The 16,657-nt window shown below is 37.5% G+C and overlaps 1 protein-coding gene across 4 annotated transcripts in view; it reads left to right on the top strand.

Moving 5' to 3' along the window:
- LOC149829309 (serine/threonine-protein kinase EDR1-like) overlaps positions 1–16,657 on the top strand; it is a 64,977-nt gene that overhangs the window by 29,123 nt on the left and 19,197 nt on the right. For all 4 annotated transcript variants that reach the window (XR_016434438.1, XM_090018031.1, XM_090018032.1 and 1 more), the window contains exons 2-6: positions 42–476; positions 2,110–2,213; positions 15,148–15,431; positions 15,519–15,998; positions 16,107–16,436. Coding sequence is in view for 3 of the 4 variants with exons in the window: in XM_090018031.1 (XP_089874157.1) it covers positions 42–476; positions 2,110–2,213; positions 15,148–15,431; positions 15,519–15,998; positions 16,107–16,436 (1,633 nt within the window). In the remaining variant the exon portion in view is untranslated. The remainder of the gene's footprint in view (positions 1–41; positions 477–2,109; positions 2,214–15,147; positions 15,432–15,518; positions 15,999–16,106; positions 16,437–16,657) is intronic.

Below are 16,657 nucleotides of genomic sequence, written 5' to 3'. Positions count from 1 at the left end.
TTTTGGTTGGTGTTCTTAACTTGCTATGGTATGATTACCAGGACTATGATGTGCTTGATTATGAGGAGAAAGTGTTGGATGGATTCTATGACATACTTGGGATGTCGGCAGATCCTGCAGGCAAAAGGAAAATGCCTTCTCTTGTTGACCTACAAGCTACTGTTGGAAATGTAGGATTTGAAATTGTTATTGTTAATCGAGCCATTGATCCTGCTTTGGAGGAGTTGGAACAAATTTCACGGTGCATTGCCATGGACTGCCATGCTGTTGAAGGTGGAGTTGTAAAGAGCAGGTTGGTGCAACGAATTGCTGACCTTATCGTTGAACATATGGGTGGCCCAGTTAGAGATACAAATGATATAATAGCCAGGTGGATTGAGAATAGTAGTAGGCTTCAGTCTTCTCTGAAAACAAGCTTCTTGCCTATTGGATGCTTGAAAGTTGGCCTATCTCGTCACAGGGCTCTATTATTTAAGGTCAGGTTTCATCTAATTACAATCCTGCCTTTAGTTTGTTTATTTTCAAATTTGCGAAGTTGACTGTTGACCTAATAAGCATCTCATTTTGATTGTTTTGTTATGCTTACAAGGGACATTGTTATTGCAATAATTGCATGGAAAATTGTGCCTTATACAATTTGACACCAGGGGCAAAATTATCTGGACATGGTTTCTTTATCCTCGCAAAACTATGGTTATGAAATGCAAAAATTCTAAATTAAAGTACTGTCTGCCTTCTGCCTTTAAATGATTCTAAGACTAACATTGACTTAATTTTAAATAGTTTTTTGAGAAAGGACTTAAATTTTAAAGATTTGACATTACTTTATTGGGCAAGGGAGATTCATCTGCTTGTGACTGCAGCTGCAGCCAAATTTGAGTAGCTACTGCACTTTTATCGATGATGTAGCTATTACCAAAATTCTACTGCTATAGTGGATTAGCTTGCAACTTTTTATTTTATTGTTATTGTCTTATATGATAATGATCAAATCATACTGCTACCTTTCTATTCAATCATATTCTGAACCCACATGCATCTAGAAGCATATTAAGGTAGGAACTAATGTCCTAAATTTGGGTTTTCAGGTTCATGTCTTAATTTCGAATGTCCTAAATTTGGGTACTTTGAGATTAGCTTCTAGTGTCAAAATAAGGAATCGTGAGCATTTGGCTTCTCCGTTTCAACTCTCTGGATGTCTGAGAAAAAGGAAAAGGAACAGAACCTCCTAAGATTGACATAAAATGCTATTAATCGTAAATGCCAGATTCCCAACGTTTTTGGAAATCCTTTCAGGTATAAAAACAGAGTTAATGAACACTAAAGACAGGTAGGTACAATCAAGGTGGCACTGGCTACTGGTGATAAGCAAATAGCTGAACTGCTAAGCAACTCATTGGTTCAGGTAGATATGAGAAGATATAGTTCAGGTGGCTGAACTATTCAGCATTGCACCTAAAACTTTTCATATAACCTGATATTTTCTTTTTTTCAGCAAATACAAGGCCACAGATGCATCACAGCGTGATTTGTAGGTTTATGGAATCTGTTTTTCTTTGTAAGAAGGATTCTTTTGACTCAGGAGAGTATCACATGATTGACCGTTCCTTGAGGGCCTGAGGCCATTAGTTTTTCAACATTTTCTTGAGCATTATGATACCATATGATTGTCATGATCAGCGCCTTCATGTTCAGATTCAACTGAAAATATGCATGCAATGATGGAACAGGAGTGTCTTTTTGCTAGTTGATCTAGAACAAGTATACAAGAAAGGTAAAACTTTGCAGTGTTACACATTGGTTTTATTAAAAACTAAGACATTGATTGATAAGATATATTCTGGTTCTAAGGTTGAATTGACTTGTGGATAACCTTCTTCAATTTCATCAGGGACGTAGTGTTCAATCTTTTGTGATCTGAGATTGGATTCTCTTACCCAAAAGCTGTTGGTTGCAGAGGCTTATTAATATAAAAGTTTCCTCTATTTTATGTATTTGATGAATTAGATGTATATAAAATATTTTCTTTTACCTCCTTTTGGATATGAACAATCCTCCTAGTGCAGAAATAGATGTTTTTGAAAAGGTTTTTGTCTCTTATTGATGCAGGTTATAGCAGACTCTGTTGGTATACCTTGCCGATTGGTTAAAGGCAGCCATTATATTGGTGTTGATGATGGAGCAGTTAACATAATTAAAACAGAAGATGAAAGGTCTTCTTCCTTGCTCCACATTTAGTGCTTGCTTCACATTATGTTGTCAATTGCAGTTCTAGGAAAAATTTAGTTTCTTAAAGGGTCTACGTGATAGGATTTCTATTCTGTTTATTCTGTTATTTTTAGTTTTATGTGATGATTGCAACTCCATCTGCACTATTTAATAAGTTAGCTCTGCGCCTTGTTCCTTGCATGAAGTCAAGGCCTTAATGGCAAAAGCTGTCCGCTTGCATTTATCAATGACTAATAAATCTTATATCCTGTTTTTTTATCATTGAGTGCTTCACAGATAAATATGTTCACAATAACATCAAACAATGAAAGCATGGTGACCAATGGTGACAAGATTTTGCTTGCTTAAAAGCTAGAATAATAGAAACACTCTGTTAACTCGCTAATGTTATCTTGTTTGCAAGGTCTCTAGGTACATTCTTTACCAAATGTGAATGGAAGTTGAAAATAAATCACTCATAGTGGCTATCAAAGCAAAAAAAGAGGAAATAGAGTGGGAGAGCATAGAGAGGAAAGCACAAAGAAACTTCGTTAAGATACAAAATGAATGGTTACAACAGTATATGAGGGTCTATCCCTCTATGGCACTACAGGACAAACATGGTTGACTCTACAGCCTACAACTGAGGCAAAAATACAATAGTACCCTTATAAATAATGACATGTACGTAAGAAGGGGTAGTACATATTACATAAGTGTAAAAGTCATATTACACCTCAACAATAGCCATATTTTTTGAGCAAATTGTCTTCTGGACTGGCAAGATTTATATTCTGAAGTTCCATAACAAAGTAACTGAAAAAGTGTATTCTGGATAGTAAGACCCGGGTCCGGGTCCATTGTATGTACAGTCTTTATGTTTTATTTATTTTGGGTCTTTCGGGTCTGGACATTACACCAGACCCGGACCCATACTGATTCATTTACACTTATTAATAGAATGTTTAGGTCACGATTTCATTGATTGAAATCGTGACAGCCGCACCCTATGTTCTCCTTTTTCTTCTTTTCACAGGTGCCTCTCGAACTTTCATGGTATCAGAGCCGAGATCCAAGATCGAAGATCGAAGGGGCTTCAAAGAAGGGTTCAACCAGAACTAGAGGTTTGAGGTTTTATCTCTCTCGTGTTCTTCATTTCTCGTATTTTTCTCCTCTCTGTGGATTCACGCTTCACGTGAAATCCCTAATTTCATCACGGTAACGCGAACCGTGTTTCTCTCCTTTATCTCCTCTATGTGGATTCACGTTTTACGTGAAATCCCTAATTTCATCACGGTAACGTGAAATTTTGGAACATCCAAAAGGATCAGTTCCCTCATCCCTCGTTTCTCTCCCTGATTTTCTAGTGGACTCACGTTTCACGTGAGTCCCTAAAGTCGATCTGTTTTGGTCTGATCGTTTGTACTTGGAAATATCTCAAATATTCAGCTCTCCTCCTTTTTTCGTCTGATATATCCAGATCTGATCGCATCTTTACAGCATATCTGAGGCATTTTTCATTCCTAACCAGCGTCTCTATCTTTTCTATTCTCGCTGTCTCATTTGGTATTCAGAAAACAGTCGGCTATTTGTTCATTTTTTTATTACTTAAACATAAGCCTTATAAAAGGAGGAAAGAAATTTTTTTTTGATCTGATAGACTCAGATCGTCAATCTCTTGAAAAGTGACAGCCGAGCAAAAAAAAAAAGGTGACCAGTACCCTTCTTGGCAACAAATTGAGCATTTCACTTCGTGATTATTATTGCTAATTTTCTCCTCCCTCCTTTCTCTTCATGGATTCTCATTCCTCTCAATCGAGCATCTCTTCGAGTTTTCTAAATCAGCTTGTCTCCGAAAAGCTAAACACCTCAAACTTCTTGATCTGGAAGAGACAAATCATCCCTTTTATAAGGAGCCAAGGACTCTTAGGCCATCTGGATGGAACCACTCCAGTACCACTAGAGTTTGTTACGAGAGAAGAGAAAGATGACAAAGGGGTAAGTTCAATTGTGTATGTTAAAAATATGGAGTATCTCAACTGGGAAAAGAAAGATCAGTCAGTAGTTGCATATATCACTTCTACACTGTCCCAAGAGGTTCTTGTTGCCATTCCCGACAATTGTACATCCCTGCAACTCTGGGAAAGATTGGTTCAGACGTATTCACAGGTTTCACAGGCGAGGATGGTTTTTCTCAAGAGAGAATTTCAGTTGCTAAAAAAAGATTCCATGACCATCATGGAATATCTGAACAAGATGAAGACTATCACAGACCAACTTGCAGTTATAGGATGTGCCGTAAGTGACAGTGATATGGTGCAACAAACTCTAAGTGGATTGGGATTTGACTACCATATGATCGTTACTTCACTATTGTGTCTACCTGCCCTTCCTACCTTTGATGAGTTACGAGCTAAATTAATTCAGTACGAAATGGCTTTGAAGGGTTTTTCTGAAGAAACTCATGTTCATACAAATTCCCAAGAAATTCTTGCCACAGGGGTGACTTACGGTCGAGGAAGAGGACGAGGGGGCAAGGGCGAAGTGGACACGGAGGACGTGGTTTGCTCCCCACTCCGAACATGATGACTCATGCATAGGGACAGATCCATCCCCACTTGCTTTGTAACAAAAGGGGGCATATCAAGGCGAATTGTTGGCACAATCCAAAAAATAAAGGAAAGGCTTCACAGACAGAACCCAAAAGAAATTTCACCAATATCAGAGACAGTGGAGAGATTAAAGATCTGTTGATATCCGCCTTGTCAAAATTGAAATTGAAGCAGAATGATCAAGGTGCTTGGTTTGTTGACTCAGTGACAGCAACTCACGTGACTGGTGATGCAGGTAAACTCTCCAACCCTATTCCTTATTTTGGCAAAAGTAAAATTGTCACTGGCGATGGATTCCACCATCCTGTTTCTCATGTTGGAAAAACTGTCTTTCCCATGTCACATTCCACCCTTGAACTTTCTGATGTTCTTCATGCTCCCAACATCAAGAAAAATATTGTTTCTGTTTCCAAACTTATTGATGATAATCATGCTTCAGTTGAATTCACTCCCTTCTCTGTGCAGGTCAAGGACATTCGCACGAGGGAAACATTCGCTGAAGGAAAGAGATGAGGCAATATGTATGTCTTTGAAGAAGCTCCATGTCATTCCGTCTCCCCTGCTCATCTGGATTCAAAGTCTTCATTAGAGTTGTGTTCTTCCTCTTCTGCAAATGTTTTTAGTATTTCTAAATGTAATAAGCCTTTCTTATGGCATAGTCGATTAGGACATTGTGGGAGTCATTTTATTGAGAAACTTGTCTCGAATAATCTCATCCCAAAAGAAAGTCTCAATGGGGATGAGAACAGTCAGAAGTGTTCCAGTTGTCTTTTATGCAAAAGTCATGTATTGCCTTTTCATTCCATTAATAAGAGAGCTTCAAAACCTTTTGAGATAATTTGTTCTGATGTATGGGGACCTGCCCCAGTTGCCTCTAGATCTGGAAGCAGATACTACCTAATCTTTGTTGACAGCTATTCTCGATACACCTGGATATATTTCATAAAAAATAAGTCGGAAGTTTTCTTTTTGTTTCGAAATTTTCTTTCCTTAGTAAAAATTCAATTCTCTGAGTCTATCCAATTTTTCCAATGTGATGGAGGTGGGGAGTGAAATGAAATGGGGATCTTCGAAACACGAGCTTTGATTAACAAGAGCAAGTGTCAAGAATGACACTAAAGCATAACCCTTAAAAAGGGTATAACTGGAAACAAAATAAAAATAAAAATGTATTCTTTATTGATATGAAAAACCAATTGCTTAAGAAGCATTGGAGTAAAATACAAGAGGGGCTGCACCCCTTTATATACACAGCTGAAAGATGACTCAATAGAGCTGTTGGGCACAGTCCAACAGCTCTATTTAGAGCTGTTGGAATGTGTCAGTCCAACAGCTCTATTACTAGTCAAGTCTGGACAAGACTTGATTAGCAACAGTCATTCTAGTTCAAACTGAACTAGATGACATAAAGACAAAAAATAAAAATAAAGGAAAAAAAATACAGAAAAGAAGGAAATGAAAAATGTATTTATATATATATATATAATATAATATTATTATATATACATATATGTACAGTTTTACATTTTAACACTCCCCCTCAAACTTACGGTACAATGAGCGAAAGTTTGTCTAAGAGAAAGTGAAATCGGGGAGCAGCGAGAGGCTTTGTAAAGAAGTCTGCTAACTGATATTCTGAAGTGACATGGCAGATCAATTATCCCGTGTAGATATTCCTCTCTGACGTAGTGACAATCCATTTCGATATGTTTGGTGCGTTCGTGGAATGTTTTGTTACTGGCAATGTAGATCACACTTTTGTTGTCACAACACATTTGTGAAGCCTTTGTTGCTTCAACTCCCATGTCAGCAAGCAGTCGTCGGAGCCAAACTACTTCCATGGTCGTGGTTGCCATGGCTCTGTATTCAGCTTCGGTGGATGAGAGAGATACCTTCTGCTGCTTTTTACACCTCCACGAGATTAATGATTCCCCTAAAAAGACACAAAAGCCAGTGGTTGAGTGTCTGTTATTGGGATCACCTCCCCAATCAACATCAGTATATGCAATTAAATCAAGAGAAGAGGAGGAAGATAAGAAAAGTCCTCGTGAAAGAGAGGACTTGATGTATCTGATAATACGCATGACTGCTCCCATATGAACAGAAGTAGGAGCATGTTGAAATTGACTTGTTGTATGAACAACATGTGCTATATCTGGTCTGGTAATGGATAGATAGGAAAGTGCCCCGACAAGCTGTCTGTAAGGAGTAGGGTCTGCAAGAAGTTCTCCATCATCAATCTTCATTTTAACATTAACAACTTCTGGAGTGTCAACTTTCTTATCATCAGTAATACCAGACCTGAAAACAATATCAAAAGCAAATTTAGTCTGAGATAATAAATATCCTCTAGGAGAATAAGCAACTTCAATGCTTAAAAAATATCTCAACAAGCCCAAATCAGTCATTTCAAAATGAGATTTAAGAAGTGTTTTGATTGTTTCAACTCCCTGTTTATCGCTTCCGGTGATGATCATATCATCCACATAGAGAAGAAGCACAATGATCCCTACATCAGAATTCTTAATAAACAAAGCAGTGTCAGTTAAACAGAATTGAAAACCAATATCAATCATAACACGACTAAACCTATCATACCAAGCTTTTGGTGCTTGTTTAAGTCCATAAAGAGCTTTTTCTAAGCGAAGGACTTTACCCTTAGGAATACTTAGACCAGGAGGGGGTTCCATATATACTTCTTCAACTAACTTTCCATTTAAAAAAGCATTTTTGACATCCATTTGAAAAATAGACCATTTTTGATAGAAGCTAAGGCAATTAAGGTTCGGACAATAGTCATACGAGCCACCAGAGCAAAGGTTTCTTCATAATCAATCCCATATTCTTGGGCATAACCTTTGGCTACTAAACGCGCTTTATATCTTTCAAGAGTACCATCACTCTTGGTTTTAATTTTATAAACCCATCGACATCCTATAGTTTTCTTCCCTGGAGGAAGATCTTGAATATTCCATGTAGAAGCCTTTTCAACTGCATCTAATTCAGCTTTCATGGCTTCTATCCATTTGATATCATTTTTTGCTTGAAAATATGTGGATGGTTCTTGATATGAGTGAATTAATGCAATAACTGCCCTATATGTGGGTGAGAAAGACTCGTATGATACAAACTTTTCTGGAGGCCTCGAGATTTGGGATGATTGTCTAGTTGGAATGTTAGAATATTTCTCAAGTGCACATGGAGTATTAGACTCTTGTCGCCTGGAATATTGAATACTAGTATCTCTATGAATTTCTTCATTTTCAACATTAAGATCAATAATTCTTTGATCATCATCAAAGTTACAGTCAAGGTCATATTCATCAGATGTTGATGTTAGATCTAGCAAAAAGGAGTACTCAGTGACGTCTTTTAATTTTCTAAAATCAAAGAAGCTCTCCTTTTCAAGAAAGGAAACATTTCTAGACACATATAGTTTATTATTTTTGAAGTCAAAACATCTATAACCTTTCTGGTTTTCAGCATATCCTAAAAAGGCACAGTGAATCGCACGAGGGGAAAGTTTATCATTTTTGTCAGTAAATATGAAACATTTGCACCCAAATATTCTTAATCTAGAGTAGTCTGGAGAAATGTTCATAAGTTTTTCAATGGGAGTGATATTTTGTAACGAAGAAGATGGCATCCTATTAATGAGATAGGTGGCAGTTAAGGCAGCTTCTGCCCAAAAGTCTCTAGGGACTTGATTTGCTATTAATAAAGTCCTAGTGGTTTCTATAATATGACGATGTTTTCGTTCTGCCAGTCCATTTTGTTGAGGTGTATAAGGACAAGATCTTTGATGTGTGATGCCATGCAATTTAAGATAATTTTGAAAATCTGTGGATAAAAACTCTCCCCCTGAATTTGTGCAAAAAATAGTAATATCATTTTGAAACTTGTTTTTAACCATATTATGAAAAGTTTGAAAGTATGAAAATACTTCAGACTTATGTTTGAGAAAGTACATCCACGTATGTTGGGAGAAATCATCAACAAAAATAACATAGTAAACAAATCCTCCTTTAGAAATTACTGGTGCAGGACCCCAAACATCCGAGTGTATTAATTCAAGTGGTCTTGAAGAGAAAAAGGTTCTGTTCTGAAATGGTAATCTTTTCATTTTGCTGAGAATACAATCTTTACAATCAAATGATTCAGAGTTACAAAATTTCCCTAGATTTGGAAAATGTTGGATTTTGGCTATATGTGGGTGACCAAGTCTCTTATGCCACAGTTCTAACTCTATTTTTTGAATATTATAACAAAAAGCTTTCTTCGGCATTTCCAAAAAATCCATGTAATAGAGTCCTCCTTCTCTATGGCCTTCCCCAATCAGCTTGCCTGACTGGCGATCCTGTACCCAACAACCATGAGAAGAAAAAGAAATATTACACCCATAATCAGAAATTTGAGATACAGATAAAAGATTTAAATTTAATTTGGGAACATGTCTAATTTCTGGAATAATTTTTTTTTTTTTTTTATAAATTTTTTCAAAATTTCCTATTCCTTCTATTTCAAGAGAAGTCCCATCAGCAGTAAAGACCTTTGACACACTTGTTTTATTTTTAACACATTTGGATAGACTTTGATTATTTGGAGTCATATGAAAAGATGCACCAGAGTCAAGAAGCCAAGAAATTTTACCTAAATCAGAAAAAGATGAGGCTGCTGCGCCGGTTGAAGCTTCAGATGAGGAAGAGGCACCTTTGATGAGAGGCTGAAGAATCTCCATTAGTTGGGCCAGGGAAACTGGTGCATCCTGATCTTTAGGCTCCGATCCAGCAATTGCAGCTCTTTTTTCTCTCAGCTCCTTAAGTTTGGGACATTGTGGCCTGTAGTGTCCCGGTTCATGACAGTGATGACAAGTAACTTTCTTCTTATCATAGTCACCATTTTGTCGGTTAAAGTGAGGAGGCCTATATGATCGAACATGATTCCCTGGTCTAGACACGGCTAAAACGGAATCATCTTCAATTTTTAAAGAACCTTTCCGAAGACGATTTTCTTCCATTGTTAACTCTTCAATAGTTTCAACAATAGAAGGAATTTTTCCCCGGTGAAGTAGGGCCGATTTAGTGGTTTCAAATTCCGGCCTTAATCCAGTGATAAACTGGTAAAAATGTTCAGCATCGAGTTGTTTCTGACGAAGCTCGATGTCTTCGGCACAATGCCACTTTGGTTCTAAAAGGGAAAGTTCTTCCCAAAGTTTGGACAACCCATTGTAATATTCACGAATAGTTTTGTTTCCTTGTGTCATCATTCAAACTTTTTCTTGAAGGTTGCACACGTGTGCAATATCTTTAAGGGAATACATATTCTTAAGGTATTCCCATGCCTTATCGGCATGATCAAATTTGGCAAGACTTGAGCATTTTTTAATGTCAACGCTATTGATAAGCCATGACATTATCTTCGCATGAGATATTCTCCATTCTTTCCATTTCTTCTCGTATGAGGCAATAGCCTTGATTTTCTCCTCTTCCGATAGAGGGACCTCTTTATCTCCCTCCTTTTTAGTAAGAGATAGCTTAGGTTCCGAATCGGAACCATCCACAATCCCCCATAAGCCTTTTCCCCATATATGGTGCTTCATGATTGAAGCCCATGTTACATAGTTCGTATCGCTTAGTTTCATAGGCATGATGGTGACTTTATCATTGTCATCCATCGATTACAAGGAGAGAAAGAATAGGGATAGAAGAGAAACAAGAAGGAAAATGAAAAAGAAAGAAAAAAAAACAATACAATAAGATGTGAAATCTTCTCCAATGAAGTGATAAAACACTTCTCTTCAAGTGGCGAACACTTTTGCAAACGGACACGGAAACCGAGGCAGCTTTTCCTCAAGATTTAGTACTTCCGCGGCTCTGATACCATGAAATGAAATGGGGGGATCTTCGAAACACGAGCTTAGATTAACAAGGGCAAGTGTCAAGAATAACACTAAAGCATAACCCTTAAAAAGGGTATAACTGGAAACAAAATAAAAATAAAAATATATTCTTTATTGATATGAAAAACCAATTGCTTAAGAAGCATTGGAGTAAAATACAAGAGGGGCTGCACCCCTTTATATACACAGCTGAAAGAGGACTCAATAGAGCTGTTGGGCACAGTCCAACAACTCTATTTAGAGCTGTTGGAATGTGTCAGTCCAACAGCTCTATTAAGAGCTGTTGGACTGTGTCAGTCCAACAGCTCTATTACTAGTCAAGTCTGGACAAGACTTGACTAGCAACAGTCATTCTAGTTCAAACTGAACTAGATGACATAAAGACAAAAAATAAAAATAAAAAAAAAATACAGAAAAGAAGGAAATGAAAAATGTATTTATATATATATAATAATATAATATTATTATATATACATATATGTACAGTTTTACATTTTAACAGGGAGTTCACCTCTAATGACTTTATTTCCTTTCTTCAAAATAATGAGATAGGAAGACGGGTGTCCTGTCCACACACCCCTCAACAAAATGGGATTGCTGAGCGAAAACATAGACATATCGTTGAAAGTGCCATGAGTGTGCTTCATGACAATAATCTTCCCATTAATCTATGGACAAAATCTTTTCATTCTGCAATACATGTGATAAATAGACTGCCTATGGTTCTGGAAAATAAGTCCCCTTATTACTATCTTTTTGGAGCTCATCCTAATTATCATGATTTGCGTGCCTTCGGATGTGTTTGTTATGTGCACATTGATCGGTCCTTGAGAAATAAATTTCAGGACAAGGCTCAAAAGTGTAGATTTGTGGGATACGCAGACGACTACAAAGGATATAGGTGTTATGATCCAACCAACAGGCGCATCAGAATCTCGAGGAATGTCATCTTTGATGAGCAAAATTTTGATCACAGAGTCAACACAACGGACATGTCCCCTAACGCAACTGAAGTTTATTATCCTTGGCTGAATTCAGAACTTTTTACTAGCTTCAATGAAGTCTGTCTTCCAGATTGTGTGCAGCAAGAAGAAGAAGTGTTTGAAACCACCGGGACATCGAGATCACAGAATGAGAAAGAAGTATCATCATCCGTACCAGGCAGATACACGGGCATTTCCTATTCTAGACAGAGAACGAGAACATCAAGTTATCTAAATCCCGTCTCAGCAATCGACCCTACTCCCTCTCATACCCTTGAAGTTAGGAGATCAAATCACATACGACATCCTATTGATAGGTGGGTAAGCTACAACAACTTTTCCTTGGATTTTCAGCTGTTTTTAACAGCCCTCAATAAGGAAGATGAACCTATTATGTACTGTCAGGCAGCTACTTCTACCAAATGGGTCGAAGCCATGAATGATGAAATGCAATCATTACATGAATGTGGAACCTGGGAAATTGTTCTCAGACCACCTGACAAAAATGTTGTCGGATGCAAATGGGTCTACAAAATAAAGTATAAACCAGATGGAACCATTGAACGATACAAGGCAAGACTGGTAGCAAAAGGGTTCACCTAAGAAGCAGGGCAAGATTATGATGAGACCTTCAGTCCAGTGGTGAGAATGAGAACGATTCAAATCATTCTTTCCCTGACAGTTGAACATGGATGAAAGCTGAGTCAACTTGATGTAAAAAATGTGTTTTTGCATGGGGATTTGAAGGAGGAAGTCTATATGGAACAACCTCCTGGATATCAAGAACAAAACTGCAAAACCCATGTGTGCAGGCTAAAGAGAGCTATTTATGGTCTAAAACAAGCATTTCGTTCTTGGTTTGACATCTTCTCGCTTGAGATTCAAAAACATGGATTTTCACGTTCTCTACTAGACCACTCATTATTCATTTTTAGAAGTCAGAATATGACCACCCTTCTGTTAATCTATGTTGACGATATTGTCATCACAGGAAACTCTGAAGCTCACATCAAAGAAGTAAAAAACTTGCTAGGCCAGAGGTTCAAAATGAAAGATCTTGGTGTCTTGCGTTACTTTCTTGGTGTAGAAGTTGACAACCAGGCTCATGGTTTGACTCTCACTCAACACATGTATACAGTAGATGTTCTCAGTAAGGCAGGTATGAAAGACTGCAAGCCTCTAGGAACTCCAAGTGTGCTTCACCAAAAACTTAGCATTCATGATGGAGACCTGTATGAGGACCCTACCAGATATCGCAGTCTAATAGGGATGTTACAATATCTCACATTCACTCGTCCTGATATTGTTTATTCAGTCAATTAAGTGTCTCAGTTTATGCATGCACCACGTACTGGACATATGGAAGCGGTTAAGAGGATCCTTCGATATCTGAAAGGAACCATTAAGGACAGATTGATATATTCACCACATTCATCTGGCAGCAAGGATGAGCATGAACTTACTGTATATTGTGATGCAAACTGGGCAGGAGACCCTGATGAACGAAGATCTACATCAGGATATTGCATCTTCATTGGTAGAAATTTAGTCTCTTGGAGTAGTAGAAAACAAAAGGCCGTCGCTAGATCAAGCACTGAGGCTGAGTATAGATCCATGGCTGCCGCTACTGCCGAAGCCACATGGATCAAGTATCTACTAACTGAAGTGGGAGAAAAGATATCTCACTCTACCTTGCTGTGTGACAATCAAAGCGCTCTCAACATGTCATTCAATCCTGTACATCACAGTCGTGCTAAGCATATTGAGATCGACCAACATTTTGTGAGACAAAAGGTTGAAGAAAAAAAGATCGAGCTTGAGTTCGTCAATACTGAAAGACAAGTTGCAGACATATTTACAAAGGGTTTGACAAAAGATCGTTTTTGGATGCTTAAAGGCAAGTTGTTCATGGTCCAAAACCATGATCAACTTGAGGGGGGGTGAAAAAGTGTATTCTGGATAGTAAGACCCGGGTCCGGGTCCATTGTATGTACAGTCTGTATGTTTTATTTATTTTGGGTCTTTCGGGTTTGGACATTACACCAGACCTGGACCCATACTGATTCATTTACACTTATTAATAGAATGTTTAGGTCACGATTTCATTGATTGAAATCGTGACAGCCACACCCTTTGTTCTCCTTTTTCTTCTTTTCACAGGTGCCTCTCGAACTTTCAGTAACATCTTATGTATAGATTCTCTTTCGGATGGTTAAGAATTTAAACATTGCAGCTTCCTAGAAATAAATTTTGTTAAAATTTAGCTCATCTGAAGCAGTGTCATCGATATCCCTGATATTTTAAAAATACCGCGATATTATCAGCAATTTCAGGTTCACAACATTTTGTTATTTATTTGAAAATTTTCTTGTTTTTATATATTTTCAGCCTATTTTTTTGTAATTTTTGTCTTTTTTATTTTAAAACTTTTAAAACTTATTTGCTTATACTTTTACAAGGAAAATGATACAAAACATATTATTTTCTTATCTTTCTTATTTTCTATATTTTATTTTATTTTAAAACTGCCCATATTTTCCCGAGAAAACCACATATTGAAAATCTCTCTGGGAAAAGCCCTTTCCAATTCCCTTGAACGATACAGGTGACTATGATCTGAAGACAGAAGGGCCATGATGAATGTTCTGTAAAACTATCTTTCAGAAAAATGAAAACTCTGTGTGGCAATCAGTTCGGTTGCTTTGCATATTTAAAGGCAATCAGTTCTGTTGTTATCCATAGTTACAAATATTCTTTATGTTGTTTTCTGCAGTTAGAAATAGGGTGAATAGATTTGATTCAATCAGACTTTTAGCAGGATGTGGCATGTTTTTTTTTTAAATCTTATCAGATCTTGTCCAACCAGTTGATTTTGGTTGAATATGTCCAGTTTTTTGAATCATTTGGACTTAATCTTGTCAGGCCTGGTTCTGGACCTGATGCACCTTTAGTTATATGTGTATATGATGAGAATGATGGTGATGATTCTATTGCTGATGTTAATAAAAAAAGGGGTTTAAAACACATTCAATTTGGATTCAAATGTAGATGCACCTCATCTGGGTTGACCTGGATCCAATCCACTATGTTAGATCATGTTGATTTCTATCTGACGTGCTGCCCCTATTGAGAAGTAGCACATAGCTGCTGAACAACTGGGATAAAGAATGGCACTTCAGACTAGTCTTTTACACGTTTGAGTACCAGAGTTCACAATATGGAGGAAGGAAAAATCTTACCTTTCTAAATGTCAGGTCTGCATTGTTAAGCTAGAATATCAGCCATCTGTTTAATGCTTTAATATAAAAAGTTGTTCACAGTTGCTGCTATGTTATCTCAAATGCAGTTGTTGTCATTGTATGCATTTTTTCTTGTGTGAAGGCAGTTCTATCACTTTTTCCTTCTTTTTTTTTTTGTTTTCAATTTATTTCTTTTATTGCTACAGGGAGTTTTTGGTTGATCTCATGGGAGCCCCAGGAACTTTAATTCCAGCTGATATTTTCAGTACAAAAGATCCTGCTGCAGGCATGGATGATCATCAATTGCTAAAAACTCCACTTCTGAAGACCACCCAATCCTCTTGTCTTGATATAGCCAAAGTAGTGCCGTCAGGTAAGGACTACAAGGCAACTAATGGAAAATGCAACACAAAGAACAGTACGACTTCAGATTGGAACAGGGCTTCTGAAAAGTTGGTATCAGTAACTCCAGACTCCACTACAAGCAGTGGTATTATCTCTATCAGTTCTGGTTAAAAGTCTGATCACTTTTTGAATGGTTTGCCAAACCAGCCATATGAGACCTCATTGTTTTCAGCTGCAGCTTCATCTTCCAAGCAAACATGGAATGGAGAAACTTCCCTTGTTCATAATGAAATGAAAGAGAAGCTAAACATAACACCATATCCTCAAGAGCCTGTGGACTCCAAACAACTCTTTGCAGATCTAAATCCTTTTCAAATTTTTGGCACTGGTAAAATGTCTGCACAGAATAAAGTCAACGAGAACAAGGTCAATGAATTTCAGTGGCGTAGAGAAAACATTGCTGCTAGTCCTGGAAGACCACCTGTGCCAGCAGCGTGGAAACAACGTTCTAATGAGGTTCCTAGGACAAAACAGCAAGAGTTTGTTGAAGGCCTTTTCCCAAGAAAAAATTTAGCTGTCAAAGGTTTTAATGCACCTTCACCAACCCTGTCCAATTCCTCCACTGAGAACATGCTGGAGTTTCTGAACATTAATGTACCCAAGGTTTCTGGTGCTTCAAGTGTGAAGGCAAATGAAACAAATGATGTGACAGGTAACACTGTCTGATATTGATGTGTTTTTTGAGTAGACTACATCTCTTTAATTCTTATGTGGTGGTCGAATTGATGAGGTGGGTTACCCATTTTTTACTCTCCCGCAGGAATAGGGAAACTTTCTAGTCCAATTGATGGTTTTCAGGATCAACTTGGAAGAATTGAAAATCATGATAATGTGGCTTGTGGGAGGGAGGCCCCACAAAATACTGAAGTTCATGAATATAAAGGTTTTACTAAAAATGTCAGTGCAGAGAATGGTCAAAGGAGGTGCACCAATGATGGATCCCTTGGCCCCAAGATGTCTTTGAAGGAACAAGAGTCTTTAAACCGGACAGTCCATGCTAGTGCAAGTAGGTTAGATCCAATGTTGGATGATGTAGCTGAATGTGAAATTCCATGGGAGGACCTGGTTATTGGTGAACGGATTGGTTTAGGTACTACTCTTCTTTTTCTTTCCCTTCTGACATTTGAAGAATTACTATTGAATAACATTGGGATTATTTTGGCTATGCATATTGAGTTAGTAGTTGAACTCTAAAGATCTTTCAGAATCTAGTCTTCCATGTCTCAACTGTCATGTATTTCTTCTCCAGTTCCTATCAAAAGAAAAAGTGAAAATTTTATGATCTGATAATCTGGGGCTCCACACATTCAT

This window comes from Nuphar pumila, chromosome 9 (genome assembly GCF_984573655.1).
Source record: "Nuphar pumila chromosome 9, dmNupPumi1.hap1.1, whole genome shotgun sequence".
NCBI classification, from domain to species: Eukaryota; Viridiplantae; Streptophyta; class Magnoliopsida; order Nymphaeales; family Nymphaeaceae; genus Nuphar; species Nuphar pumila.
The sequence above is the reverse complement of the archived record's forward strand: the minus strand, read 5'-3'. Positions and strand labels throughout refer to the sequence as shown.